At 43.9% G+C, this 27,322-nt stretch overlaps 1 protein-coding gene across 1 annotated transcript in view; it reads right to left on the bottom strand.

Annotated features, from left to right (window-relative positions):
* The window catches only part of WIPI1 (WD repeat domain, phosphoinositide interacting 1), a 33,084-nt gene extending 23,452 nt beyond the window's left edge, over positions 1 to 9,632 (bottom strand). Inside the window, exons 1-3 of the mRNA XM_082708288.1 lie at positions 9,454 to 9,632; positions 3,716 to 3,798; positions 1,734 to 1,903 (exon numbers count right to left, since the gene is read on the bottom strand). Of these exons, the coding sequence (XP_082564414.1) occupies positions 1,734 to 1,903; positions 3,716 to 3,798; positions 9,454 to 9,533 (333 nt within the window). The 5' untranslated portion in view covers positions 9,534 to 9,632. The remainder of the gene's footprint in view (positions 1 to 1,733; positions 1,904 to 3,715; positions 3,799 to 9,453) is intronic.
* Between the last annotated feature and the right edge of the window lie 17,690 nt (positions 9,633 to 27,322).

Raw genomic sequence — 27,322 nt, forward strand, 5'->3', positions numbered from 1 at the left:
AAAAAATTTTATTTGAGAGAGAAAGAGCGTGCATGAGCAGGGGGGGGGAGGGGCAGAGGACACGGAGGAGCGACAAGCCGACATCCCGCTGAGCCGGGAACCAGATGCAGGACTCGAGCCCAGGACCCTGGGATCCTGACCTGAGCGGAAGTCAGACACTTAACTGACTGAGCCACCCAGGCACCCCTGGCTAAAACAATCTTAAAAAGACAATCGGGTGCCCAAAACAGAGATTTAATTTTTATATACTGGCTATCACTGCATGCAAAGACAAGTTTTGCAATGAAATTTAATGTGCTCCCAACAGATTTCGGAGAGAGCCCTTGAGCCAAGAACTGGGCTTAAAAACCTTCAAGCCGAAAACTCTCAAAGCCTTTCCCTCCCAAGAGGGAAAAGCCAAGAGCCTGGGCTTATTTCCTTCTTTACTCCTGCTCCTTACTTAAATATCCTTACATCCTACTTCTCGGGCTCTTATCTTCCACACTGTTCTACACAGACGTAAAAGAGTATCCACTCAAAGTAGTCGACCAACTCAAAGAAACTCTTTCTTCTCATAAGCCGAAGGGGAACTCTGTCTCATTTGTTAAAAAAGTTATTAGCGTCCAAAAGTTAGGTAAGAAGAAGACAGAAGAAAACATTATCCTGGAGAAGGCAGTGAATGACCTCCACCATCTTGGGAATATTTAATTGAATAGAAAGGTCTGCAAGGTCATATAAAGAATATATCCGTTTGTTTATTTATTTAACAGGCCGTTGGCAAACATATTCATGGAGCACTTTCCCCCCGGGCACTGTCTTTTCTTACCAGGCCTGTAGCAGTGAACACAGCAGATACAGTGCCTGCCCTTACAGGATTTAGAACCTAATGAGTTAAGGGGAGACTCTGCTAATACCCCCAAATATTTATTTAAGGAAAATTTCTATTTTTAATAGAGAATGTTTTCTATATTTGAGATAAGAATAATCCTTCCTGGGTCACCTGGGTGGCTCGGTTGGTTAAGTTGGCTCAGGTTAACCTGAGCCATCGGCTCAGATCATGATTCTAGGACTCTGGAGGCGAGCCCCGAATCAGGGTCCCTCTCCCCCTGCCTGCTGCTTCCCCTGCTTGGGCTCTCTGTCTAATAAATAAATATAGATATAGATCTTAAACAAGCAAACCACTACAAATAAGATCTATAAGGGTGAGCTGGTGGAAAGAAAGTGGGGAGCACGAGCCTGGGGACCTGGATTGCAGGGAAAGCCCAAGGAGAGAGCAAAAGAAGGCTAGTTCTAGAACTGCCTTCAGAGCTAGCCGGGGGTGGGGGGGGGCGCGGGGCACGCTCATCCTTAGGGGCTTCATTCTGAGAAGCATTGCTTCCTGTTGGCAGTGGACGCCACCATCCAGGGTCCAAACCAGGGAGAGATGTTTTTCTGCGTTCAGTTCCCACGAAGTAGCTCACGGGACAGTGTCAGAGCCAGATTTCCACCCAGCCTGCGTCCAGCAGAAAAGGGTTCACTCCACCAGGGGCCAGTGTTCGAGAAGGGACACGAGGCAGAAGGATCAGGGCGGACACATCCCTGAAACTAGGGCCCGGAGGAGGCTCACCAGGTCCCGGTGATACGAGGCCCGAGTCTTAAAATCCCTTTTAGAATTGGCTGCGTGGGTTAGCGACACTCGTCTCTACAGACAGTCATCTCGTTCTTGGGGGCCCACGAGCAGAAGCCTTGCAACCCGAGAGACCTCGCCCACGTACCTGCCGGTTCAGCCGTATGGACAAGATGTTGCTGGAGTAGCTGTAGTTACAGATCTCCGTGCCTTTCTTGAAGTGATAGACGTTCATCTGCCGCGGCTTCGTGTGGCTGACCACCACGACCAGACTGCTGGAGAACAGGCGCTCCACGATGTAGACATCCGGGATCTCGTCTGGGAAGGAAAGTGGCCCGAGGTGACGCAGACTGCAGCCTCCCCTGCCACCAGCCAGGGGCCTCCAGGTCTCGCTGACGGGGTGCCCTCCCTGAGCCCACCGCATTCACCACGATTTTCTTCCCCCCTCCGTGATGCTCTGTCTGCTTCCCAAGGTAGCAGTTCCAAAGCCCAGTCCAACACCCAAAGAAAATGTGAGTGACCAGAACCCCGAGTCAGGTCTTCTAGAGCCTCCCCGGATGCCCTCTGGGAGCTACAGTCAGCCCTCAGGCACCGCTGTTTGCTGTGGAACACATTTGGGAGGTTTGGACAATCTCAACCCACCCTTCCTCCGCGACAGGTTTCCAAGGAGTGTCTGGTCAGGGGAACGTCTGATTTCAGAATTCTGGTCCCTGTTGCTGAGAGGTACTATGGGTAAGGCCATGCCTTGGGGGGCAGTAACCTAGTTAAAGCCGTAACCCTTCCCCATCTTGTGCTCCTGGGCCTCTCCGCAATCTCTATCTTATTGAAGACGATCTGGACATCTGTGTCATGACCAGGGAAGTACTTCCACACCCAGGAAGAAGGTAAAGAAGTAAGCCCATAGGTGGACACCTCCATGTTTTTCTGAGAACATTCTTTCTGTATCCCTGCCTTCGTTGTGTGTAGGCAGGTCCCCTAGGCAGTGACATAGGACGGAGACAGAGTGAAGTATTCCCGAAAATGGGGTAATAAAAATAGTATCTTACAAGTATATTAAAGACCCAAACTATTTATTTATCAAACCACTTTCTTTCCAGGAAAGCTAAAGATTGTGTAAGTGACAACGAACTATTACCTACCCTGAAAAAACAAGAGAGACACATTTCTCAGCTGCATTGTTTGGTGATATTCATTTGAAGGATTTCAACACCTTCAATATGAACTACGTGAATGGGATCGTATTACTTTATTAAAACAAAGAAAATATTTCCATGACTGAATGACCGTTAGTGATATTCTACAGTGCCAATATAATGGCAAAAAAAAAAAAAAATTGTAAGTGATCTTCTGGTTTTACAATTATAAAAACTGATGGCTGTGCATAAAAGTATATGAAGAAGTGTGAACAATATGGTTTCAAATAAAAGATTTCTTTCTGGGGCACCTGGGTGGCTCAGTGGGTTAAAGCCTCTGCCTTCAGCTCGGGTCATGATCCCAGGGTCCTGGGATCGAGCCCTGCATCGGGCTCTCTGCTCAGCAGGGAGCCTGCTTTCCTCTCTCTCTCTCTCTCTGCCTGCTACTCTGCCTGCTTGTGATCTCTGTCTGTCAAATAAATAAATAAAATCTTAAAAAAAAAAAAGATTTCTTTCTTTTTTAAAATTTTATTAACATATAATGTATTATTTGCCCCAGGGGTACAGGTCTGGGAATCATCAGTCTTACACAGTTCACAGCACTCACCATAACATATGCCCTCCCCAGTGTCCATCACCCAGACACCCCGTCCCTCCCACCCACACCCCCCAGCAACCCTCAGTTTGTTTCCTGAGATTAAGAGTCTCTTACAGTCTGTCTCCCTCTCTGGTTTCGTCCCGTCAAACAAAGGATTTCTTAACAGAAAAAGAAAAATGTTACCTAAGATATTGCCAAATCTAAGGGCTTACTTGTGGGTTTTTTTTTTTTTTTTCTTTTTTAAACCAAGTGGTGGCAACGATTTATATTTTAACCTGAAAAATATGAACTCCTTCAGCTTGACAGTTAAGGGAGAAAAATGCAGACAGGTCAGGAACACCACAGATTAAAGTCTAGAGGGAGGATTTGGTGTCCCTGCGAGCTCACGCACGCACTTACTGCTTCCATGGACTTGGTCCAGTTGCTCCACAGAACTCAAGGAGAACAGCTTATAGCCGGCTTTGGTTCCGATCGCTAGGGATCTGTGGAAGATAATGACAGCAGGGGAATGACAGGAGGCACCGCACTCCGACCACAAATCTGCCCAAGACAGACATTCCCTCCCCTCCCAGTCTCACGGTGGGCAAACATCTATTCTCAGGTTTTTCGGTATTTGATAACATCTGAATAGTTGTCTGGGGGACGGGGGGGGGCAGGCATGTTGAAAGGAAAAAGGGCAAAGACAAGGAGAGACACAGCGTTGCGAAATGGGCAAGAGATCTGAAACTCATCAAAAGAAGTATCAAGCCTACTGGTGGCTGTGCTTCCCCAACCAGGCAGAAATAGGAAAAATGGAATGTTGGAGAATATTCATCCTGGCACTACTCCTAACACGAGGAGGGATCTTGTGGTTGAGAGGGACTTTACCAAAAGGTAAAATTTTTTTTTTTGCTTAAAAAATAAATACACCATCATAGTAGGTTTAGTCATTAGTAAGTACGGTTTAATGGATGCACCCTTTCATTGTTTTCCATAAAAGCATCCCAGATACTTCATACCAGTAGTTCTCATCCCCAAATGGACATTAAGTTCATGTGGGAAGCTTTAAAAAAATATTGATGTTTACTCCTCCTCCAACCCTGAGCTTTTTAATTAGGTTAATCTCTCTCTCTCTCTCTCTCTCTCTCTCTCTTTCTTTCCTACCCCCTATCTCTCTTTCTCTTCCTCTCTCTTTTTCTTTTTTTAGTTCAAGTACTCCCATGTGCAGCCAGGGTTGAGAACTCTGCTTTCTACCACGTTCCACAAAGCTAGTATCACAACCAACCAACAAAACAAAAACTAAATACTCATCTGGAACAATATGGGCTAAAAACAAACAAAGAAAAATACCCAAAAATGTATTTTCTTAATTTTTCACTTTCAACCAATAGAAAAAGACAGAGTGTCGACCCAGGTGAAAGCAAAGGGGTGGGTTTTGTTCAGGAGCTGGGATCTCCAACCAGCTCTCTCCTGCTTTGCCTTCAGTGCCTTGGTGGTGAGGAAAATCTTAGCCAGAGCACGCTGAGAATGAGCAGTCTGACCTTGAGCACTTCCATCCTGAGAAAATGGAATGTCAGAGCCGAAATGGACCTTAAAATACTCCTACATGGACCTAAAAATTAGCCCAGCTTCCTCATTTAAAAGTAAGTATTTGCAAAGGTGAGATTTGCTCTTCACAGGGAAGCATATACAAACATAAGCAGTTTTACTGGGGCAAGCCTGGAGGCAAGGCTCTCATTTCATACAAAAAATCTTTTCAAATAAAAAAATGAGGACATCCCATGATTTTCCGTGGAATTGTTTTTTTGGTTTTTTGGGTTTTTTTCCTACCCAAACATCTGTTCTTCCCTGGAACACAGGGATAGGAGACTATGGTCAACTTTTAACTGGGGAGGGAGTAGCTAGTTTCTCAGCCCTCCCACCGGCTTGAGGGGGAAAGTGGTGTGCTAGCCCTTTGCACAAGAGCAGCAGTGTGCCCGGGACAGGGGTCTGGTACCCAGACTACAGCATTAATGGTGACAAGCAGCTACTCAAGAGGCAACCCAGCAGCATCTAAAAACTTCAAAACACAGCTACCAAAAAAAACACAGCTACGGGCAAAAGGGTGAAACTGGATTACTATCTGATACTCGTATACACGTGTGAACGCAAAGTGGATTCAACACTTGAATGTAAGACCCAAAGCCATAAAACTCCCAGAAGAAAACACAGGCGGTAAGCTCCTTGACATGGGTCTTTGAGATGTTTTTTGGATCTGACTCCAAAGGCAACGGAAACAAAAGCAAAAATAAACAAATAAGACTACATCAAACTAAAAAGCTTCTGCACAGCAAAGGAAACCACCAATAAAATGAAAAAAAAAAATAAAAAAAAACCAACAAACCACCCACTGAATGGGAGAAAATATTCGCAACAAGGGGTTAGTATCCAAAATATATAAATTCACCTAACAACCAAACGACCCCCAACCTGATTAAGGAATAGAAGAGGGTCTGAACGGACATTCTTCCAAAGACACAAGGATAACCAACAAGCGCATGAAAAGATGCTCAACATCACTAATCATCAGGGGAAATGGAAATCAAAACCACAATGAGATACTGCCTTACGCCTGTCAGAATGGCTAGTGTCAGAAGGTCAGAAATGACAAGCGTTGGTGAAGGTGCGGAGAAAAGGCAGCCCTCAGGCGCTGTTCATGTGAGTGCAACCTGGTACAGCCTCTCTGGAAAACAGTACGAAGTTCCCTCAAGAAATTTAAAATATAACTACCCTATGATCCAGCAATTGTACGTCTGGGTATCCTTCTGAAGAAAAAATGAAAATACAAATTCAAAGAGATATAGGCAGCCCTATGTTCTTGGCTGCGTTGTTTACGGTAGCCGATATATGGAAACTATGTAAGTGTCCATCAGTGGATGAATGCATAAAGATGTGGTGTGTATGCGGCACACACACACACACACACACGCACACACACACACGCTTCTCAACTGTCAAAAAGCATGAAATCATGCCAGTTGCAGCAACACGGTTGAGAGTACTATGCTACATAAGTCAGACAGAGAAAGACAAATACCACATTTCACTTACACGTGGAATCGAAGAAAAACAAAACGAGCAGAAGAAAACAAAACCCAGACTCATAGTTACAGAGAATAGATTGGAGGTTGCCAGATGGGAGGGGAGTGGGGGGTGGGGGGGAGGGCTGTGAAATTGGTGAAGGGGATCAGGAAGTACAAACTTCCAGTTATGAAGTAACTATGTCATGGGGGCTAATGCACAGCATGGGAAATACAGTAGCTAACACTGCTCTACTTTTTTTTTTTTTAAAGATTTATTTATTTGTTTATTTGACAGAGAGAAATCACAAGTAGTAGGAAAGGCAGGCAGAGAGAGAGAGAGAGGGAAGCAGGCTCCCTGCTGAGCAGAGAGCCCGATGCGGGACTCGATCCCAGGACCCTGAGATCATGACCTGAGCCGAAGGCAGCGGCTTAACCCACTGAGCCACCCAGGCGCCCACACTGCTCTACTTTTGTAAGTTAACAGGTGTTTAGTAGACTGACTGTGGTGACCATTTGTGTATACAAATGTTGAGTCACAATAGGTCATACACCTGAAACTAATAGAACACTGCATGTCAATGATACCTCAACTTTAAAAAGCTCCTTTGTATTCCTATGATTCAAAAAATGTTTTTAAATACACTTGGTAGTCATTACCATTTTTAAACTTCCTTCACACAAATATAGATGCGTTTAGTAGCAAACTGATTTTTGCAAACAAACTTGCAAGGAAAAAAAAATGTAACGAGAGTCTTGTGATATTAACCAAAAGATTTCTGGCAATTTAAATTTGGCAATTTAAAATAATTTTCAAACATAGGCCCTGCTCCTAGAACAGAAGGATTTTATACTATTACTATTATGTTTTAAATGATGGATCAATGGCCACAAAAAATGCTGAATTGAGGAATTCAAACTATGACTTTATTTTACTCATAAGGCTTTCCTGCAGGAAAACAAGTTCTCACCATCTCTCATAGGAATAGGGGTTAGGACAAATATACACTGCCAATCAAATGAAAAAAAAAAGTACCCAAAGTGTCTAACATAGTGCAAACATGAAGCATGATCAAAGAAGTTTAGTTGTAATACTGTAAAACTCAGCCTGTCCTTAAAGAAAAAAACACACTGGTAAGCCTAAACGCATTAGTAAGGGGCTTGACTTATTTTAAAAAGTTCAATGTCATACCCTCTGTGGCTCAAAGCAACTGACTGTGACAAAAACTTTTATTTATAGGTAAGACAGAGCTGTCCAGCAGAGCCTTCATCCAAGAAAACAGAACTGACAGTAGAGACAAGGAAATTTACTTTCCAAGCACCCAACAGCTTTGAAAACAACATTCTTACCCAAGTGCTATAGAAAGTTGGGACTCAGCTAGAATAAAAATCAACATCACTTAAAAAAAAATCTAATAGACCATGCGACAAAGCAGAATTTAGAACATTTACTTCTAGTAAGCAAACTGACTCCCCTCCTTGTCCTGTGTTCAGTTGGGCAGGAAAACATTCTGGCATTTATTTCAACAGCCATCCTCTCTTGCAAAATGCTACTTACAAAATGACAGAATTTTATCTACACCATCATTTCTGTAAACTGCTGGTTTCAACCCATCAGCTGATCTTAAAAACAGTTCAGTGAGTTACAAACACCTTGAAAAGAAGGGACCCCCCCCCCCAAGGAGGGGGTAAACACTATTTAGTGAATCACTTTTCAGGGATGTTCTATGTATGTGGGGATTAGGAGATGTTGTCATATGTATTTCTGCTTGTGGACTGTGGTTAGAAAAAAAAAAAAAAAGCTTGAAAGTCATTCATCTAACCAAGCTGTCCAGCTACCAGATTACCCGATTACACATAGTTTTTTTTGGAACAAAGGCATATTGTTTGGCACAGGGTGTTTTTAAGCAGAAACACAAAGGGAATGAAAGCCAGAGTTACTTATGGTACCGGCTCGGCTCGGCCTTAATTACACCACTGCATGTTCAATATTAGCACAGCCCCCGTCACTGGCAGCCAAAGCACAAGCGAGAAGCCGGCTCCCAACAAGGAACACAACAGAAACTGGTACAGCAGGAAGTGGGAAACTGGAAAGCGGTCATCCCTGCTTGATGCTCTGGGTGCACATTCCTAAGCGATTATTCCATATGGTCCTAGGGACCGGCGTCTAACAATTCCATGAAAAGAGGCAAGGGAACAGGCGTTTGCTTCCAAGGGACTGAATCCCTGAGATGTCCGAACTACAGCTCAGCCACTCAACTCTCTGGCCGAAGTCCAAATGGGCACCTCGAAGTGAAATATTAAAAAAAAAAAAAAGAAAAAAAAATCCACTCCCAAAGCAACTGGAGCTCGTGCTTCTCCGAGAAGGCAGCCCGGGCCGGGGAAAAGGGCGCTTGAACTCGGAGAAGCAGAGGCTGCCTCGCCCGGGGAGGGAGGGAGGGAGGGAGGCTTCGTGCAAACGGTGAGAGGGGTGGAAAGGTTTCTGACACCCCGAGCCCCGCAGGCGAGATGCCTGGAGCTGGGGCTGGGACCGGGGCTGGCCCTGGCCACAGGGATAGGCTGCCTCTTTGTCCCAGGCCCTGCCCAGATGCCACGTTGAGATGCTCAAGGACAAATGGGAAAGTTTTTCCTGTATTCCCATCTTCCTGGGCCCCAACAACCTCGCCTCGGGTCGGCTCGCCACCTCCCCCTCCCCTCCCAACCTCCTTTGTTTTTGTTTTTGGCTTCTCCTCCCCCTCCCCCAGACCCCCCGCTCCGGTCGCGAACCTCTGCACCCCTCCCCCCCCCCGGCCCGGGATTCCGAAGCCCTCGCCCGCCCCACTCCGCCCTGGAACTCTCTCCCCCCTCGCTCCGCCGGCCGCTCCTGGCCCTCGGCCCGCAGCTGGGGAGGGGTGAGGGTGGAGGGGCTCGACCCCCCCCCCCCGCCGGGGGAGGGGAGCCCCCGCCAGGCCGAGCCCGTCCCGGGCCGCCCCGGCCGCGCCGCCGCCGCCCTCCTGGGGCGTAGGCCTGCGCCTCTCCGGCTCCGAGCTGCCGACAGGACGAGACCCCCGCTCGCCACTTTCTTCCCCAGCTCCCGGCCGGGCAGCCGCCGCGGCTTACGTGCAGTCCTGGTTGAAGGAGAAGCAGCTGAGCGCCGCCTCGGCCCCGCCCGGGGGGCCGTCCGCCGCCTCGGCCTCCATCGGGGACTCGACCCGGGGGAAGCCGCAGCTCCGAGCCGGCGACAGCCACCTCAGCAGCCCGCTGGCGCCGGCTCCGCGGGCCGGGTCGCCGACCCCCCTCCGCTCCTGGCCCCGCCCCGTTCCGCTTCGCCCCGCCCCGTCCCTACTTCGCTCCGCCCCCCCCTCCCTAGGCCCGGCCCCGACACTCCTGCGGGTCCCAGCCAACCCTCGGCGCTGAGGGGGCGGAGGCCCCACCCCCGGCCGCCATTGGTTACGAGTCCACGCCCACGGCTCCCCCCTGGGCCAATGGACGACAGCTGCGGGAGGAACCGCCCCGGCGTCGACCCGCCCCCGGCTCGGTGAGACGGCTCTCCATTGGACGAAGGCGCATGACGCAAGGCTGCAGGCCACGTGGTAGTGTTGTCATTGCCAGATGCCGCGAAACGGGAGATGGCGAGAATGAGCGCGGCTGAGGCCGGGCCCCTTGGCCTCCGCGGGACCGGTGGTGAGCTGTGGCGGGGGCGGCGGGCGGACGCGCTCGGTCCACCCCGCCCAAACCCCTGTGACGAGGAGCTCTCCGTCTATTAAACTCGTAGAGTTTAGTGGAGAGCGTGAGACGCCAAAGCCCCACCCTTTAGTGGAGTCTTCAAGCTGCTCAGAGAAAAAAGTTTCCAAAATGGGGATGCACAGGCCAGACCCGAAGTTACCTTCCCGCCTGCCCCGCCGTGGGAGGCCAAGCGCTGTCTTCGCTGTGCCGATGATCTCGCTGGATTTTAAAAAACAGGAACAATGTTTTTTGACCCATGTTTAATTTTTTATTATTTTTTAAAAATTTTATTTATTTATTTGACAGACAGAGATCACAAGTAGACAGAGAGGCAGGTGGGGGGGGGGGGGATGCAGGCGATCCCAGGACCCTGAGATCATGACCTGAGCCGAAGGCAGGGGCTTACTTAACCCGCTGAGCCACCCAGGCGCCCCTCTGCCCCATTTTTTAAATAAAGGGTCAACTGAGCAGCTAAATAATCTGTCAAAAGTAACACAACAGATGGCAGAATGTGGATTTGTCCGGTATCAAGACCCGCTGCGCACCAAACCACCTGCTGGGAAATTTGGCAAAATGTAGTTTGGGGAAAAAAAAAAATAATGAAAGGAAATGTGTGTAAGATGGTGTTTTTGATGAAAGGGATGAGGTCTGGAAGATGGCCCAATTCGAAACTCACATATTTGACATGAATGCCGACAACAGTCTCTCTTCCCAGGTTGAATGCATGTTGCATGTAATATACCCAACACACTTCATGAATCGGTAGCTCTGCTGGCTTTGGATTTATATTAACTCCTGGTGAATTTTTAACTCACACTTTTCAAGCTGAGATGACATTTTAATTATGCCCCAGTATTTCAAATTGGCATCATTAAAACCTATTTTGTGACAAAGCTGTATATGCATATGTGTGTATACACGCACATACTTTGGAAACTGGAACCTGTCGTGGATGCGGGAAGAGCACTATTTCACAAAAGCTTTTCTGGTTGCATTTCTGGTTTGGGTTTTCTGAAGCATAAACATAAGTTTCTTCACGCAACACTACTACTCTTTCTCTCAACTGATGTGAAAATGGTTCAACTCATAGACCTGCAGATGTTGGTTGCTCTTTAGTTGATTGTGAAGTGTTGTATAAACCATCCTAAGTGAAAAGAGCTTCTGTTTGGATGCTTGAACTGCATCATCTTTGTTACCTCTTGGATCAAAGGTGCTTCTCCTTAGCACTCCCAGCTCAGCCATTTATAAAAGTAGGAGTCTGGTAGGCTAGGTGCTGGGCTGTTTGGAGAATTAAATAAAGTGTGGGATAAGGTTATTACGGTGGAAGCTGTTATTCTTGGTAGTTTAGACGTTATTAGGTAGAGTTGGGAGCTGGTGTTAGTTTTTGAGCAGGAGCGTTTCATGATAAAAACTGTGTTTTAGACAGATAAACTTGTTTGGAGTGTGCAGAATAGATTAGAAGGGGGAAAAGCCTAGACTAACGTGAAATTCTAGGAGTGAAGGGACGTAAGATACGGCTGGAAAGGTTAGGACAAACCCCAAATAAATTTTTTTCTATTGAAATATATTGGACATATATTTGATACATAACATTGTGTAAATTTAAAGTGTATGGCATGTTGATTTGATACTTATATATTGTAATATGATTGCCATTGTCGCTATTATTAGCACCATATTAGCGCCACTAACGTGTCACATGAAGAGATATTTTGAGGCAATGCTGTCTGAGAGAAAGATAATGAGAGAGAGAAAGTAAAAAAGAAAGAAAATGTCAGCCACAGATATGAACCCCATTTATAATTTTAAATTTTCTAGAAGCCACAGTAAAAAAGGTAAAAAGCAATGAGTAATGAACTTTAATAATTGTTTAACACAATGTGTCAAAAATCTCACTTTAATGAGTAATCAATGCAAAATTATTAATCAGTTAGTGTAGATTATTTTTTAGCATCATTATTTAAAATCCAAAGTATCCCTTTCACTTAGAACATATCTCAATTTACGCCAGCCACATTTTAAATGCCTATGTGACTGGTAGCTATGGCATTGCCCAGTGAAGTCTGGGGAGAATAAAGCACAGAACCTAGTGGCTGATGCGGAGGGGTGGTGTGGCAGAGAAGAGGAAGGAAGAGTCCAGTCTGATTCCACGGTTAGGAAGGTGGGAGCTCGTGACGCTGTTTTCAGAAACTAGGTGTTCAGGAAGATGCAATTAGTTACATGTTGACACAGCTCACTGGGATTACAGTTCAGGCCTCGAGGTGTAGGTACGGGAGAAAATTGATCACCTTCCCAGCCCTACCTTTCCCATGAATGAGCCCTCTTGGACGTTTCCCACTGAGTTAGCGGTCCACCACCCACCACCACCCCCGTGAAAATAATATCCCAGGGTTGCCTCACTTGATTTTATTTTTCCTAAGATAATACAGAAATCTGTATTTTTATATAAACATATTTAAAATAAATATTTATTTTACATAAGCCTATGTAATTTTGAAAAAGATTTTGTTTATTTATTTGACAGAGATGACAAGTAGGCAGAGAGGCAGGCAGAGAGAGAAAGTGGGGGAAGCAGGCGGCGCTTGATCCCACAACCCTGGGATCATAACCTGAGGTGAAGGCAGAGGCTTTAACCCGCTGAGCCACCCCGGCGCCCCAAATCCATGTATGTAATTTTATGTAAAAATTTAAAATGTTGATGATCAATTCTTATTTTTAAAAAGCACTGTGTGGGCCAAATTAAATATACCAGCTGGCTGGAAGTGGTTTATGGAGGTCCAGTGTGTGACCTCTGTTCGAGGCACAACACCCTCAAAAAAAAAAAAAAAATCCAATGAAAATTCTATGAATAAATCCAGAGGTGCTGGGTTCATTTAATGTCGGGCTGATTTTTCTTTTTCTAAGTTCTAGTTCTAGGTTCCGTGGGAGAAGAAACTCCTGATTTAAATATTGGGTTGATGCCATCCTAATCCTTCCACATTCTAGGAATAGGAAATTTCAACACCAAATAGCAGAAGGAGAGGCTATCTGGAGGAAGAGGGGATGACAACACTTTACCGCGAGAAAAACAGAATTTCAGGCTTTTTGTCCTTCTTCCAAGCGAGATGCCTAAGTGGCTATCTTTTCCCAGACAAAATGGCTCTTATTTCTAGAGAAACAATAAATCAGCAAAATCCGGAAGAATAAAGCTGAGCTTGGGGATTAAGTATTCTTGGTCATACAAAATGCAGGCCACCGTTCAGCTAATGGGAAGCCTTCTTACTTGTGCGGCCATCAGGCTGTCATTTTAAAATGCTGATTAGGGACTGCACTGGGCAATGACCGGGGAAGTTGGAAATGACACATCCTGTCTGACTCAACCGTCATGTCACCCAATATGGCTGCCCACAGCACCCCACTGTCTATAATTAGGGTAACTACGAGGTGAGCAGATGCCACGCCTGTCCCTTTCTTTGTATACAATCTATTCCATTTTTCTAAAATCAAGTCATAGGAAATAAGCTCCTTTTTTTTTCTTTTCCGATTCGTTTCAGCACTCGGAACGGGAGTTGAGAAGGAGTGGAGCCGGAGTGGACGCGTGTAGGGTAGTGCTTTGAGAAAAGGAAGGAGGAGGAAGGGTCTGGGGACGATGCAGAAGAGGTAAGACTTGGGGGGTGGGGAGAGGGAAGGATGTGTCTCAGGCTCAAGGAGTCAGCCCTGCCCTCCTATTCTAGGGTCAGAAGTAAGGGCTTGAAATGTAGGGTGATTTCTGGGAAAGGAGGTGATCCCATCAGACTGGCCAACAGGAAGTACCCAGCCAGAGGGATGGCTACCCAGCAGACATAATTGGGCTTTTTTCTTACTCATCCCAGGCCCAATCTGTGTGGGAGAGCATGGCTGCAGTGAATGAACGGTCCCTCTAATGGGCCTTTGCTCTCTAAATGGAACCACTAAATCTGGTTTTATTACTGAAACAAAAAAAAAAAAAAAAAAAAAAAGAGAGAGAGAGAGAGAGAATGGGGGGCAAAACCCAACAACTATTCTAATATTCCTTGACTTATGTATTTCCTCTTAAGAGTAAAAAACTATGGTATTTCATTCAAGAGTGGACTGGTGTCTTTGCCTACATTGTCTCCACCATCTGTCTTATTTTTGCTTCCAGAATAATCTTCAAACGCCAAGGTAAAATCACAAGTTCTCCATAAATACTTGGTGATCGGCTGACATTCATGAAGACAGTAGCTTTCTATGTGAGCATTTGCAGACATACGAGCTAATGGTCTATCAGTCGAGGCAATGTAGAGAGTTTCAGTCAAAGAGCTTTGTTCGCTGAGCCATCTTAAGCCCATCCAAGATTCTAGAGAAGTGTTCCTTAGGTCAACCAACCCTTCCCCTCACCCCCGACTTAAGTTTGAAAGTATAAATATAGGTGACATCTGGAAATGGAAAGCAGAGCTTTGTAGAAAGCCTGACTTGAAGCCTCATACATCTTCTCATTGAATGCTTATTACATATCCCATCCTGGAGATTTTTATACGTATCGCCGGACTGTGTAAACCAAGGTCGAGAGATGCTGGATAAGTTGCTCAAGGTCCTGGGGCAGTCTGTGATGGAGATGTGGTTTGCACTCACCTTCCCACCACATTTCCAGGTTTCCTCTCCATCTCTGCTTCTCCTCAGACTAGGGTGCCTCAAAGCTCACAACAGAACTGGTGTCTTAACCTGTATTCCGTTCTCTAAAGGGACAGAGAGGCGGGGGTGGAGACGTGGAGGCAGGATTGTGCCAAGAGGGCCACAAGCCAAGTGCAAGCGGCAGGGCATCAAGCCTGGAGCTTTTCGAAGGGGGCAGAAGCTTTGTTTAGTTTTGGCGCAGATACTACTAGACTTACCTAGAAACAACTTTTGCTCCTAGGCCTAAGCGTTAAACTGTGCTCATGGGCGAGGGTAGTTAGTTAATAAATGTTGGCTCTAGGTTTCTTCCTGGTCTGGAGAGCTGGTATGAAGAATGGTAACCACTCCTGAGAATTTTTCACCTCAGGGGGAAAGGTGATTTCAAAGGCCTTAGGGGAGCCCAGGAGAGGAGTGAGAATCTCATGTTTCTTGGTGAACAGTGCCATCTAGTGACCTGTGGTATTCGGGTCCAGGCTGGTGGGTAGACCTGGAAGCCGAGACTGACTTGAATGAGAAGATGCAGGGAGCGAATTCTGAAAGCCTGGAAGAGTCTCAGACTTCCCATGTGTTCTTCCAAAACCTCTTTACCACCTGTGCATGGAAAATACAGAGGCCTGCCTCACCCCTCTCTTGCAGAAGGTGCAGTTTGGAAGGGGTTGGGCCATTCATTCATTCATTTGATCCATTTTTATTCAGGGCCTGTTATGTGCCTGCCAGGTTCCAGGTCCTGGGGTTGCAACATGGAGAAAAAAATTAAAAAACAAACAAAAAACAAAACAAAACAAAACAAAACAAAAACCCTGCATAAATGGGCAGAGAGACCACAGGCAAGAAAAAGAGAATGGAGAGTAGTTCAGATGGCCATGAGTGCCAAGAAGAAAAATAAAGCCTTTGAGGGTTTGGGGTGGGGTGGGGGGGGGGAGGATTTCATGAAGAATGGGCAGGGAAGGCATCACTGGAAGGTTCCATTCAAAGGAAGACCTGAAGCAGAGAAGGGAACGTGTGGGGAAAAGCATTCTATGCCGAACGGTGGAGGAGGTGCGGATGGCTGGGAGAGAAAGAGGCGGGGTCGATAAACAGGAAAAGAGTCAGAATGATGGTGCCGGGGCAGGTGGGGGAGGGGCGAGAAACCGCTGGGCATTTTTTTTTTTTTTTAGGATTTTATTTATTTATTTGACAGACAGAGATCACAAGTAGGCAGAGAGGCAGGCAGAGACAGAGGAGGAAGCAGGCTCCCTGCTGAGCAGAGAGCCCGATGCGGGACTCGATCCCAGGACCCTGAGAGCATGACCTGAGCCGAAGGCAGCGGCTTAACCCACTGAGCCACCCAGGCACCTCAACCGCTGGGCATTTTGACTTAGATGAACAGAATCATTCAGGGAGCCGTGCCCTTCAGCATGTTTAAAAACTCCAGGAAGCCCAGTTTATTGTTTAATGAGGTTGAACAAATACTTTCCAGGCTTACGCCGATGCCCTTCTTCTAGGGGGGCAGCCACTAACTTCTGGTGGGACCCGAGAAAATGAGCGTCAGCCCTGATAAGCAGACTGTGATGTTCCCAACAGTCATAAAGGAGGCCAGTGCAAAGTCAACAGAAAACTGTTTTTCCCAAGGCCACACCACAGCCACAAAGAAACTAACACCGAGTGATTAAGTCTTTCTTATCAGTGTCTTCCGCAGACTCCCTCATGCGTCCCACCTGCTGGACAAAGATGGGTGAGATGCCCAGTTGTTAAACCATCCCTCTCCGTGACCACCGCCAACCCTGGCCTGGTGTCTGTTCCCCTACCCTTCCCACCTTAGAATCCCTTAGTGGAAACCCAAACCTTACAAAAAGCCTCTTCCTAGAGCCTCGTACTGAGATAACCCATGGTCCATTGGGTTTATGCTCTCCCTGGTTGCACCAAGTTAAAAAATTGGCATCAACGGTGCAAACTTGGGGGTCTTTACCTATAACTTTATCTGCCCCCAGTATTTTGGAGAACAAAGTTTAAGACAGGTCAAACAAGGAGCGCCTGCATGGCTCATCTGGTGAAGCGTCTGCCTTCGGCTTGGGTCCTGATCCCCGGGTCCTGGGATTGAGTCCCACATTGGGCTCCCTTCCCAGCGGGGAGCCTGCTTCTCCCTCTCCCTCAGCCTGCCATTCCCCCTGCTTGTGCTCGCTCTGTCTCTCTCTGTCAAATAAAGAAATAAAATCTTAAAAAAAAAAAAAAAGGGAAAAGACTGATGAATCAGACCTGTATCCTTGAGACAAATTATACATATATAAAAATAAATAATAAAAAATAGATAAAAATTAAAAAATTTAAATTAAATTATATAAACTTATGTAATTTATATAAATTACATTAAAATAAATAAAAGTTTTAAAAATAAGGGGCGCCTGGCTGGCTCAGTGGGTTAAAGCCTCTGCCTTTGGCTCAGGTCATGATTCCAGGGTCCTGGGATCGAGCCCTGCATCGGGCTCTCTGCTCAGTGAGGAGCCTGCTTCCCCCACCCCTGCTTGCCTCTCTGCCTACTTGTGATCTCTGTCTGTCAAATAAATAAATAAAATATTTTTTAAAAATTAATTAATTAATTAATTAATTTGACAGACAGAGATCACAAGTAGGCAGAGAGAGAGGAGGAAGCAGGCTCCCTGCTGAGCGGAAAGCCGGGCATGGGGCTTGATCCCAGGACTCCGGGATCACGACCTGAGCTGAAGGCAGAGGCTTTAACCCACTGAGCCACCCAGGCGCCCCAATAAATAAAATCTTTAAAAAAATTTTTTTTAAATAAAAGCTGACCACAAAAAAAAAAAAAAAGGAAAAATCAGACCAAATAATTACTTGGTGTAACATTCTGTGACTCTAAAGCTGAGATCTTGCACCCTTCCTAAAATGTCTTGTGTACCAGTGTGTGATCAAAGTAAGCGCAGAGGACTATATTGTCAAATCTTTTTTTTTTTTTTTTTTTTCAAATGTTCTGGATGTTTCCTATAAATCAGGTGATATGATATGTGACCTTCTGTGTCTGGCTTCTTTCATGTAGCATGATACTTTCAAGGCTCATCTTACATGGATGTTATAGCCTGTGTCACCAGCAGTTCATTTTTTATGGCTGAATAATATTCCGTTGAGGGTATATCCCTCCCCTTATTTGTCCGTTTGTCAGCTGATGGACATTTGAGTTGTTTCTACCTCTTGGCTGTTGTGAAGAGTGCTACTATGAACCCGTGTGTACAGGTGATGATCTGAGTGCCTGTTTCCAGTTGTCTTGGGTATATATCTCTCTCTCTCAGAGTAGAATTGCTGGACTATAAGGTAATTCCATATTTAACTTTTTAAAAAATTCATTTGTGAGAGAGAGCGAGCGAGCACCAGTAGGGGGAACAGCAGAGGGAGAAGGAGAAGCAAATTCTCCATCGAGCAGGGAACCCTATGCAGGGCTCGATCCCAGGACCCCAAGAGAATGATCTGAGCTGAAGGCAGACACTGAGCCGACTGAGCCACCCATGCACCCCTAATTTTTTGAGGCACTGAAAAACCGTTTTCCCCCTAGGCTGAACCATATTTTGTTCCCATAGCAATGAACAAGGGCTCCAGCCTCTCCACATCCTTGCCAACATTCGCTAGTTTCCCTTTTTCATTTTTGCCATTACTAGAGCCATCCCGGTGGGTGTGAAAAACACTGAGTTTTATGCCATGTCTGCAAAGTTGCAAATTCTTGAGCACCCAAGTCGTTCTGAGTCCTCCAGCGCTTGCAGTGAGCCAAAGCCATGCTGTATTTTCAAGGCTCCCACACCCATCCTAGGTGACAGTTGGGCAATAAAGCTTTGTACCCTATAGACACACATTCAGGTTCAACATATAAAGGTGAAACATGAGTCCACCAGGTCAAGTCAAGGGGGCAATGTCTGAAGCAGACCCTGGGCTGCCCCTTCTGGCCTGTTCTTTCTGTATTTTATTCTTCTAGCTAAAACCTGTTGATGCTGCAACATGGTCTTCAGCTGGGGCCGGACATGATTATATCCCCCCTCCCTGCTTCAATTCAGCTGGCGTACGCCAACCAGGCTTCTTGTTAGGGTGAAAAGGGGTGCTAACCCCATAACTAACAACATGCAGGACAGAGTTGTTCCTTTGACTGTGAAGATCCCGTGTGACATCAAAGAGGACATGTCTCAGGGGCATATGTGCCATATCTTGGAATAGGGTCGCTGTATGGGACTGAGAGAGAGGGAGAGAGATCTAGGGTCACCGGTGAAGACGTAGTCGCCGAAGCCACGAGAGGAGGTCAAATGTAATGAAAACTGTGTCAGTGGGTGAAGAAAGGGAGCAAAATGTCCTGGTTTGATGTCTGGAGCATTCCTTTAATTTTAGGAACGCTACTGGAAAGGAGGCTGGAGTGTGCGCGCAGAGCCGGCAGCAGCTCTATGTCCTACATTGCCAATGAGTGAGAACCTCCGTTATAAATGGAAACCTGAACTGGCAAGCGCTCATTGGCTAAAGCTGAATGCACCAGTTTATTTTGGTACCTATCACCTCCACGATCTCCTATTTTGCTTATTGATTGCAAATACGCATGAGGATTAGAAAGCTGGCATGTTTTCCTAAAACGGGACTGAGAGTTGTCACTGAAGTAGTAGAACTCAGACTTTTCATCTTTTGTCTGTGGTCAGAGACGTCCTTTAGTGGGTTTCTAACTTTTTACAGAAGTTTGGCTTCTGAGGCTGTTGAAGATACCAAGTGGATGAGACTTACCTTAAAATATTTGAGAGAGCTATTTCCTAGACCCTCAGCTCTTCTTTCTCCACTTTCTCCCTGAGGCATCTGTTCCCATACATGGAGGTTGAAGTCAGCCTCTATCTACAGATGACCTTTGTCTGACCTCACTCTCTGGAATGCTCTGCCTGCCCCTGTCTTTCATCCCAGAGCACATCAACACCAACTTCCACTGGCATTCCTGATAGGATCTCTTTCTCCTGAGCTCTTAAAAGAATCCTGCCTCAGCAACTTCCAGGGAATGGTGGGAGAGTTCGTTTTTTAAAAAAGAAATTTATCCCACACCAAAGGCAGGAGTCACTTACTTTGCACTATTGTGTGCATTGGCTCTGTGGGGTAGGCTACGCTTCTTCTTTTCTCTCAATCCATGAACATAGTATAGATTCTTAGGTCCTCTTGACCCAGGCATACAATTTCTCATGACACCGTAGACCTACTCCTTCTGTTCCCAAGGGATTTTTAAAAAGATTTAATTAATTAATTAATTTGGAGAGCACGAGTTGGGTGAGGAGAGGCAGAGGGAGATGGAGAGAGAGAATCTCATGCAGACTCGTCACTGAGCTTGGGGCTCAACACAGAGCTAGATCCCCTGATCCTGAGACCACGGCCGACCCAAAATCAAGAGTCAGATGCTTAACCAACGGAGCCACTCTTAACCAACTGAGCCACTGGATCCCCATTCCCAGGGATTCTGGTCACATTAACCTGTATATTTACTTCAAAACAGCCCTCAGATGACTGAAATTATCTGGTTTGTTTATTCATTTCCATATTTACCCTGTATCTCCTTTATCTAGAAGGTCAGCTCTGTGATAGCAAGGTCTCATGTGTCTTCTCCCAGCATCTAGAGCAATGCTTGACCATCTAGTAGGTACTCATGGAATATTTGCCAACTGAATGACTTAGACAATCAATAATTGAAAAATCAGTACAAAATTAGCTTTCCATGAACTCTTCATAAGTGTTATTTTCTTGACTCTCTTGAACAATGATATTGCCCAAAGCTAACTAGTATTATGACCAAATGTCAATTAACTATATTAGTGCCTTTCAAAATTTTTGGACCCCCTTTATACCCTTAAAAATTGTTGAAAAACCCCAAAGAGCTGTTGTTCTTAAGAGTCGTATCTACCATTATTTAGTGTGATAGAAATGAAAATTGAGAAGAGTTCAGAATATTTATTAATTCATTAAAAATAATAAACACATTACCTGTCAACATCAATACCGTATTTTTTTTTTCTGTTTCAAAAACCCCCAAATTAACAGGGAGAAGAGAGGCATTGTTTTACATTAAATAAAACATTTTGATGTCTGGCTTGATAGAAGGCAGCTGGATTCTCATATTGGTTTCCACACTCAATGAGTGGTGATATCACACGTCACAAAGGCTTTGTGCACTTGGGAGAGAATAGGAGTGAAAAAAAGCAAATAATATCTTAGTGTTACTTAAAAAATAGTTTTGACTTCCCAGATGACCTGAAGTCCCAGGGATCTTTGCAGAACACTGTGGGAATGAGTGATTGATATTAGTGGAGAAGAATACTTTTCTTTACCTTTTAACCATTAACCACATTGCCTTTAAGCACTATATCTCCTTCTTTAACTTCCTTTGCTTAGCTTACTATTAAAACGTTTATATTTCTCGAAACTGTATCATTGCCAAAGGCAGTCAAGATGCATAGTTAGTGATGAGTGATGGAAAAGCAAACCAAAGTTAATAATTTGTTACACTCAAAACGCATCCTCACACAAACAAGAATGACTAACAAAAACGGCACTTTTACTGAGCACTTACCATAGGCTCCATATTTTCCAAAGATCATCTCTATTCTTTATAATGACACTTTCAGGTATGAATTATTAACCTCATTTCAAAGAGGAAGAAATGAAAGCTCAGGAAACTTAAACAATTTATTCAAGGTCACCAAGCTAATAAGTGACAGAGAAGCGATGGCTGTACTCAACTCTTTTACCCTCAAATGCTAGGTTAGCACGACATGGAAAAAATGAAGAGTTCACTGTACAAATTAACCTTGCTGTTTTGTAAAGATGAAACAAGGAATCAAACAATGCAGGTTTTTTTTTTCTTTCAGTGATGTACAGCTAAAGAAGTTAATGCATTTTTTTTGTGATATGAAAGGAGTACATTTATAGCAAAAGACAGGAGAACAGTGACATATCCATCAGTAGAGGACAGGTTACATTAGTTGTATCCCATAGATGGAATACTACACAGTCATAAAAAAGAATAAGGCAGCCCCTTTGGTACTGAAACCAGCTTAAGATATGTTGTTATATGAAAATGTAGAGTGGCACCAGGTCTATTTCTATTTTAAAAATGTGTGCATGAAGGTACACATGGAACTGGTGTCTTCCATGAACTCGATGGAAGGATGAACAGAAGACAGTTTATTTTTCTGGAATCACACCACCTCGAAGGGAGGCAGGGGCACATCCCCTAACTTTTCAAGTCTTTCCAGCCAGGAGAGGGGATTAGCAAGAGAGGGGTGACGTTTTCATCAGTGACATGCCTGTACTTCTTTCTTGCCTAACACTTTCCCATTAGGACAGCTCTCTAGATGTCTCCTAAAGCCTGTCTCTCCCATGGGTCCCAGGTGTGGTTATTCAGAGGGCTCTCAGGGGACCCTCTGTGTTGCCTAGCTCCTGATTTGGGGATGTGCTCTTTGGTGGACCTCTGTGGCTCTCCTCCTAAGCTCCTTTACCCAGTGTCCACCCACAGACTCTGTTCTGTCACACTGGCGGGTGGCAGGTGAGGCTCTTCAAAGTGGCTCTAGCCTTGAGAATTCCTCCAGCCTCTGTTACTTGGGAAGATGATGAATCCTTACCTTGTCAAGGCTGGGGTAGACACTTCCCTACTGCTACCCTCTCCCTTCACCCTGCTGGTGCGGAGTAAGCACTAGGTTCCACCTTCACATCTTTCCCTCCCACATTCCAGGAACACAGGACAAAATCTGCCCACCTTCCTGATATCTCTGCTCAGGGGCACTGGGATGAGTCTGTGAGTCTTTAGAGGGCAACAAACCTTCCAACAGGGGCCGACTACATGACTTACAGGGTTCAGTGCAGAACAGAAACTCAGGGTTTCTTGTTCAAAAAAGCAGGAAAAAGTGATGCTAAACCACTTATATATATATATAATATTATAAATATACAAATATATCTATCCAAAATATAAATATAGATAATAAAATATAATATACAATATTTTATAATGAAAAATTATATATTTTATAACTAAAATATGTTATTACTTATAAGATAGGGGTAGGAAAGATACTTGAGTACCAACATAAACTTACAAATTGCAAAACATAACATTTTGTATGTAACGAAATAAATTGTAATTTGTTTATGTGATTATCTTGAGTCATCATTCAGTTTTTCTGGCTCATTTTTATGCAAATTCATTTATTAGGTGACCAAAATGTATACCTTTAGCAACCTTCTTTTTAATCGATGGAAATGAAAATGATGTAGGTCACTCACGGCAAATGCCAGATTGTAAATAATTTTTAATTTTGAGAAGGATTGTTCTGTGGATGCAAGTTTCGTGTTCTTATATGACTTGCATATGTTACAGGAGATGTCAGAGGAAACGTTCAAAATGACACGTACAGATTTACATTTAAACTTAAATTTGGGGCCGACTGGCTGGCTCAGTTGGAAGAGCACGTGAATCTTGGGGTTGTGCGTTCAAGCCCAAGATCCAGTTAGGTGTAGAGATTACTAAAAAAAACACAACAAAAAACAAAAAACAAAAACAAAAACCAACCTTAAAAAAAACCTTAAATTCAGAGTTACACAGAATTTTTTAATATGAAGAGATAGAACCATTCATTCAGCTACTGATCCAATCAACTGATTTCTCTAGCAAATTTCATTGTCAGTTTCTGGAAAGATGGAACTAGAAAGGATGATTTCCCACTCCCAAAGCCTTTGAAATTGGGGGAATGTGGTAGGAAGGCGCTTACTCTGAATTTGTATAATTTGCTACTGTTTGGCTTTTTATTTTTATTTATTTATTTTTAAGGTTTTATTTTTAAGTAATCTCTACATCCAACCTGGGGCTGAAATTCCACCTTGGAGATCAAGAATCACGTGGTCCACAGAAAAAATGAAGTACATTTTTGGGGCCACACATTTACTAAGTGGGTAAATAGAGATGAGAAATGTCCTTCTGACTGTCAGCTCCATGTTTCTTCCAATAGATGACAGAGCCTCAGTTATAAATTCCACATTTACAAACCAGGGGATATTTTCTTATTGTGTTCATGTGTAACAAAATTGAAATGCTATGTTTCTTTTTTCTGATACATAGGTCCTAGTCCTTTCTCTTTCATTCAGCAATTATCTTATTTGGGGCAAGTCATTGAACTTCTCTGGGCTCCCTTTTGTCACTTGTAAAAGTAAACAAGTTCGATGTCATTGCTATGAATTCCCTATTTTACCTCCTATAAGTTATTATTTTACAGTGCCTATCCTTTAGCTTTGTGTTTTTCTGCCTTCTTTCTCTTGTTACATGGCAACAACGTGCAAAATATCCTTAAAAACTTTGGGAGTGGAACTCTCTTAAATAAGCCTCTACAAAGGAAAATATAAAAAATGAGACTATAAATCTTCTGTTTTATGTAACAGAATATCATATATGGATATAGAGTAAGACAGGGTATATTTATTTGGAAATGTTCAGGATATGGAAAGTATTTTTTGGCTTTGAGTTGGGATTATACTAGACAAAAAGTTAAGAAGAGTTGGGGGAAATTGGAAGGGGAGGTGAACCATGAGAGATTATGGCCTCTGAAAAACAATCTGAGGGGTTTGAAGTGGCGGGGGTGGGAGGTTGGGGTACCAGGTGGTGGGTATTAGAGAGGGCACGGATTGCATGGAGCACTGGGTGTGGTGCAAAAACAATGAATATCATTATGCTGAAAAAAAAAAAAAAAAGAATCACGTGGTCCACCAACTGAGCCAGTCAAGCGCCCCGTGCCCTGGTTTGGCTCTCTAAACACAGGCATGTATGCATCATTCGATTTTAAAACTTGTTAACAAGAAGAGGAAGTCTCCAAAGGGGGGGGAAAAAAAAAAGGAATGCATGTCAGCCCTTGGTTGCTCATTGGTAATGTTTTAATTCTTGCCAATCTTTCCAAAGCTGTTCAATACATTTTCATATTCATTTTATATTATACATAGTTATGTATAGTTTAGCATTCTTCAATTCAGCTGAAGAATTTGAAGCCTGGAAAATGTTTAGATTTAGGACATGAAGTCTTTTTTCTTTTCTTTTTTTTTTTTTTCTCTTTTTCCTCCCCTAAGTTTTTGGAAAGGGAGGGAGTCAGCTGTCATTTGTTGGCTGTTTTTAAAAAGATGAGGTGTGCTTCCTAAGGGTTGAATTGAATGCCAGCAGAATAGTACATCCTGCGTTGGACATCTGTGCATGAACAGGACGAGCTGAGCGCTGGAGGACTTGGACAACAGTGCCCCAGGGGTCTGCTTGATCGCCTGCTGCCTGATGTTACATAGAGTGACAGCAAGCGGACAGGGCTGCCTCCGGTCCCGTGATGAATGCTCAGCAGAGCGGGATGTCAGGTGCTGCCTCTTGTAGCTCCCCAGCCAGCTTCTCAACCTGCTCATCAGATAAAAACCAAAGAACACCAATGTTCAAAATCAAGACCTCCGAGTTTTCCTATGTACTTAGTGAAGGAACTAAGACATTTAAAAAAGGTCTTAGAAATTCCAAAATCTAAGTTGGATTTGTTTCTATAAAGAAAGGGTGGTTTAACACTCAAAAATCACTTTCTACATGTGATGTGATTTTAATGTATTAATGGATGAAGGAAGAAAACACAATCCTCTCAATAGATCTCTTCGAGGATTGACAAATTTCAAAAGCATTCACAATAGAACTTCTCAGCCAGCTGAGAATAGAAGGGAACTCCCTTCACCTCGTATGTAAACTCTACCAACAACTTCTAGAAAATTGCTTATGTATTGCAGAAACATATCCTGTGCACCCTGCGTTTCTACATAGCACTTAAAGGGGGCAATTAAATCTTCACGTGCCAATAACATATCCAGAAACATAATATTGAGCAAAAAACCCAAAAACAACAGAAGGATATGCATAGCATGAGATTTTTCCCTGGGAGTCCTGCTTTAGCTTCAGCCCAGCCATTCTGATGCACTTTTTTCATTGCTGCTTTCACCTACATATTTTCTAATTTCTGATTTCCACAATGGTGGAAGTGAGTGAGTGTGTGTGTGTAATATTTCAAAATTTCTGCATATGTAAAGTTTTTGTTATTGTTGTTACTATCCTTAAATTTGATTTCAAGTTTCCCAGAGAACATGGTGATGTGATATTGAGTTTTGGGTTATTTGATTTTGTCATCAATGCTCTTCCTTTGCAACCTAATGCCTTTGTGTGTGTGTGTGTGTGTGTGTGTGTGTGTGTGTGTGTGTGTGAGTATGTGTGTGTGGCCTGGTCAATTCTGGTAAATGATCTATAGTGGTTAAAGAATAATGTCAATGTAATAATTGTTGGATGCTGAGCTCTCTCCAGTTTCTATTAGATTCGACTTTTAAGTTATGTTGTTCAAATCTTGAATCTTCTTGATAATGGTTTGGGTCATTTTTGGATAATTACTGTCATTTTATTTTGTGCTTTTTCTCTGCTATGTGTGCCTATGCATCTGTTTATCTCACTGATTAATATTTTTTAAAGATTTTATTTATTTATTTGAGAGAGAGAGAGCGCGATTGGGGGTGGGGGTAGGAGCAGAGGGAGAGGGACAAGAAGACTTTGCACTGAGTGTGGAACCCAAGGTGTGGCTCGATCCCATGACCTTGAGATTTTGAACTGAGCTGAGATTAAGAGTCAGGTGCCCAACAGACTGAGCCACCCAGGTGACCCTCATTGATTAATATTCATGATTGCCTACCTCACCCCCCTTTTAACTTGTTTTGATTTGGAAGTTATACATCTTGACTATTCTTTTAGAGATTATCCTACAGTGGGTTTTTTTTTTTAAAGCTTATTTTAAGTTTTAATAGAAGTGATACATGTGCAGAATTCAAAAATCAAATGATACAAAATAACTTCTGAGAGGGTGCTGACCAGTAACTTACATTTCCTTGTCCTAAGCTCAACACACCATCAGCATCAACAAAGTGCTTTGTTTCCCAAAATTTCTCCTAAATTCTCAATATATCAAAATAACATGCCCTTTGTTATTTATTCATTTATAAATTTTAGACAATGCCTTCAGTTGTTTGGTGTGGTGATGGAATCTTTATCACACTCTTCCTCAATAATATAGTAATATGAAAATCCTCCCTGATCATCTTTGTATATAACAGCAATGGTCATATCATAAACCTTTATTTCTTTTCCTATTATCATAAAATCTCACAGACTATCAGAGGGTATTAGATACCCTTCCATCTACTATTTCCGGTTTGTCTCTCTTCCTTCACTGTGATTTTATTTTTACATTTTCTGCCATTACGTCATAATGACCATGTAAATTTTGTTCACTTCAGAACCAAAACTCATTATAAGACAGCATTTCCTATTATTATTCAATTTTACTATCTTAATGCCACTCAGTGGAGAACTATCCAATAGCTTAGGGAAACAGAGAAGCGTGTCTTTATCTGAGTTCTGGGTAAAATAGAAAATCTCTAGAGACACTGAGATTTCCAGACTGTACTACAAATGGGTTTGGGCCTCAAATGTACAGTAACTGGGTTGTTCGTGAACCCTTGAACTGATGCATTAACATTTTTAAAAGTCCCAGGATAATGATAGCTCTGGGGTACCTAGCAGAAGAAA

This window comes from Mustela nivalis, assembly GCF_964662115.1.
Source record: "Mustela nivalis genome assembly, chromosome: 17".
Taxonomy (NCBI): domain Eukaryota; kingdom Metazoa; phylum Chordata; class Mammalia; order Carnivora; family Mustelidae; genus Mustela; species Mustela nivalis.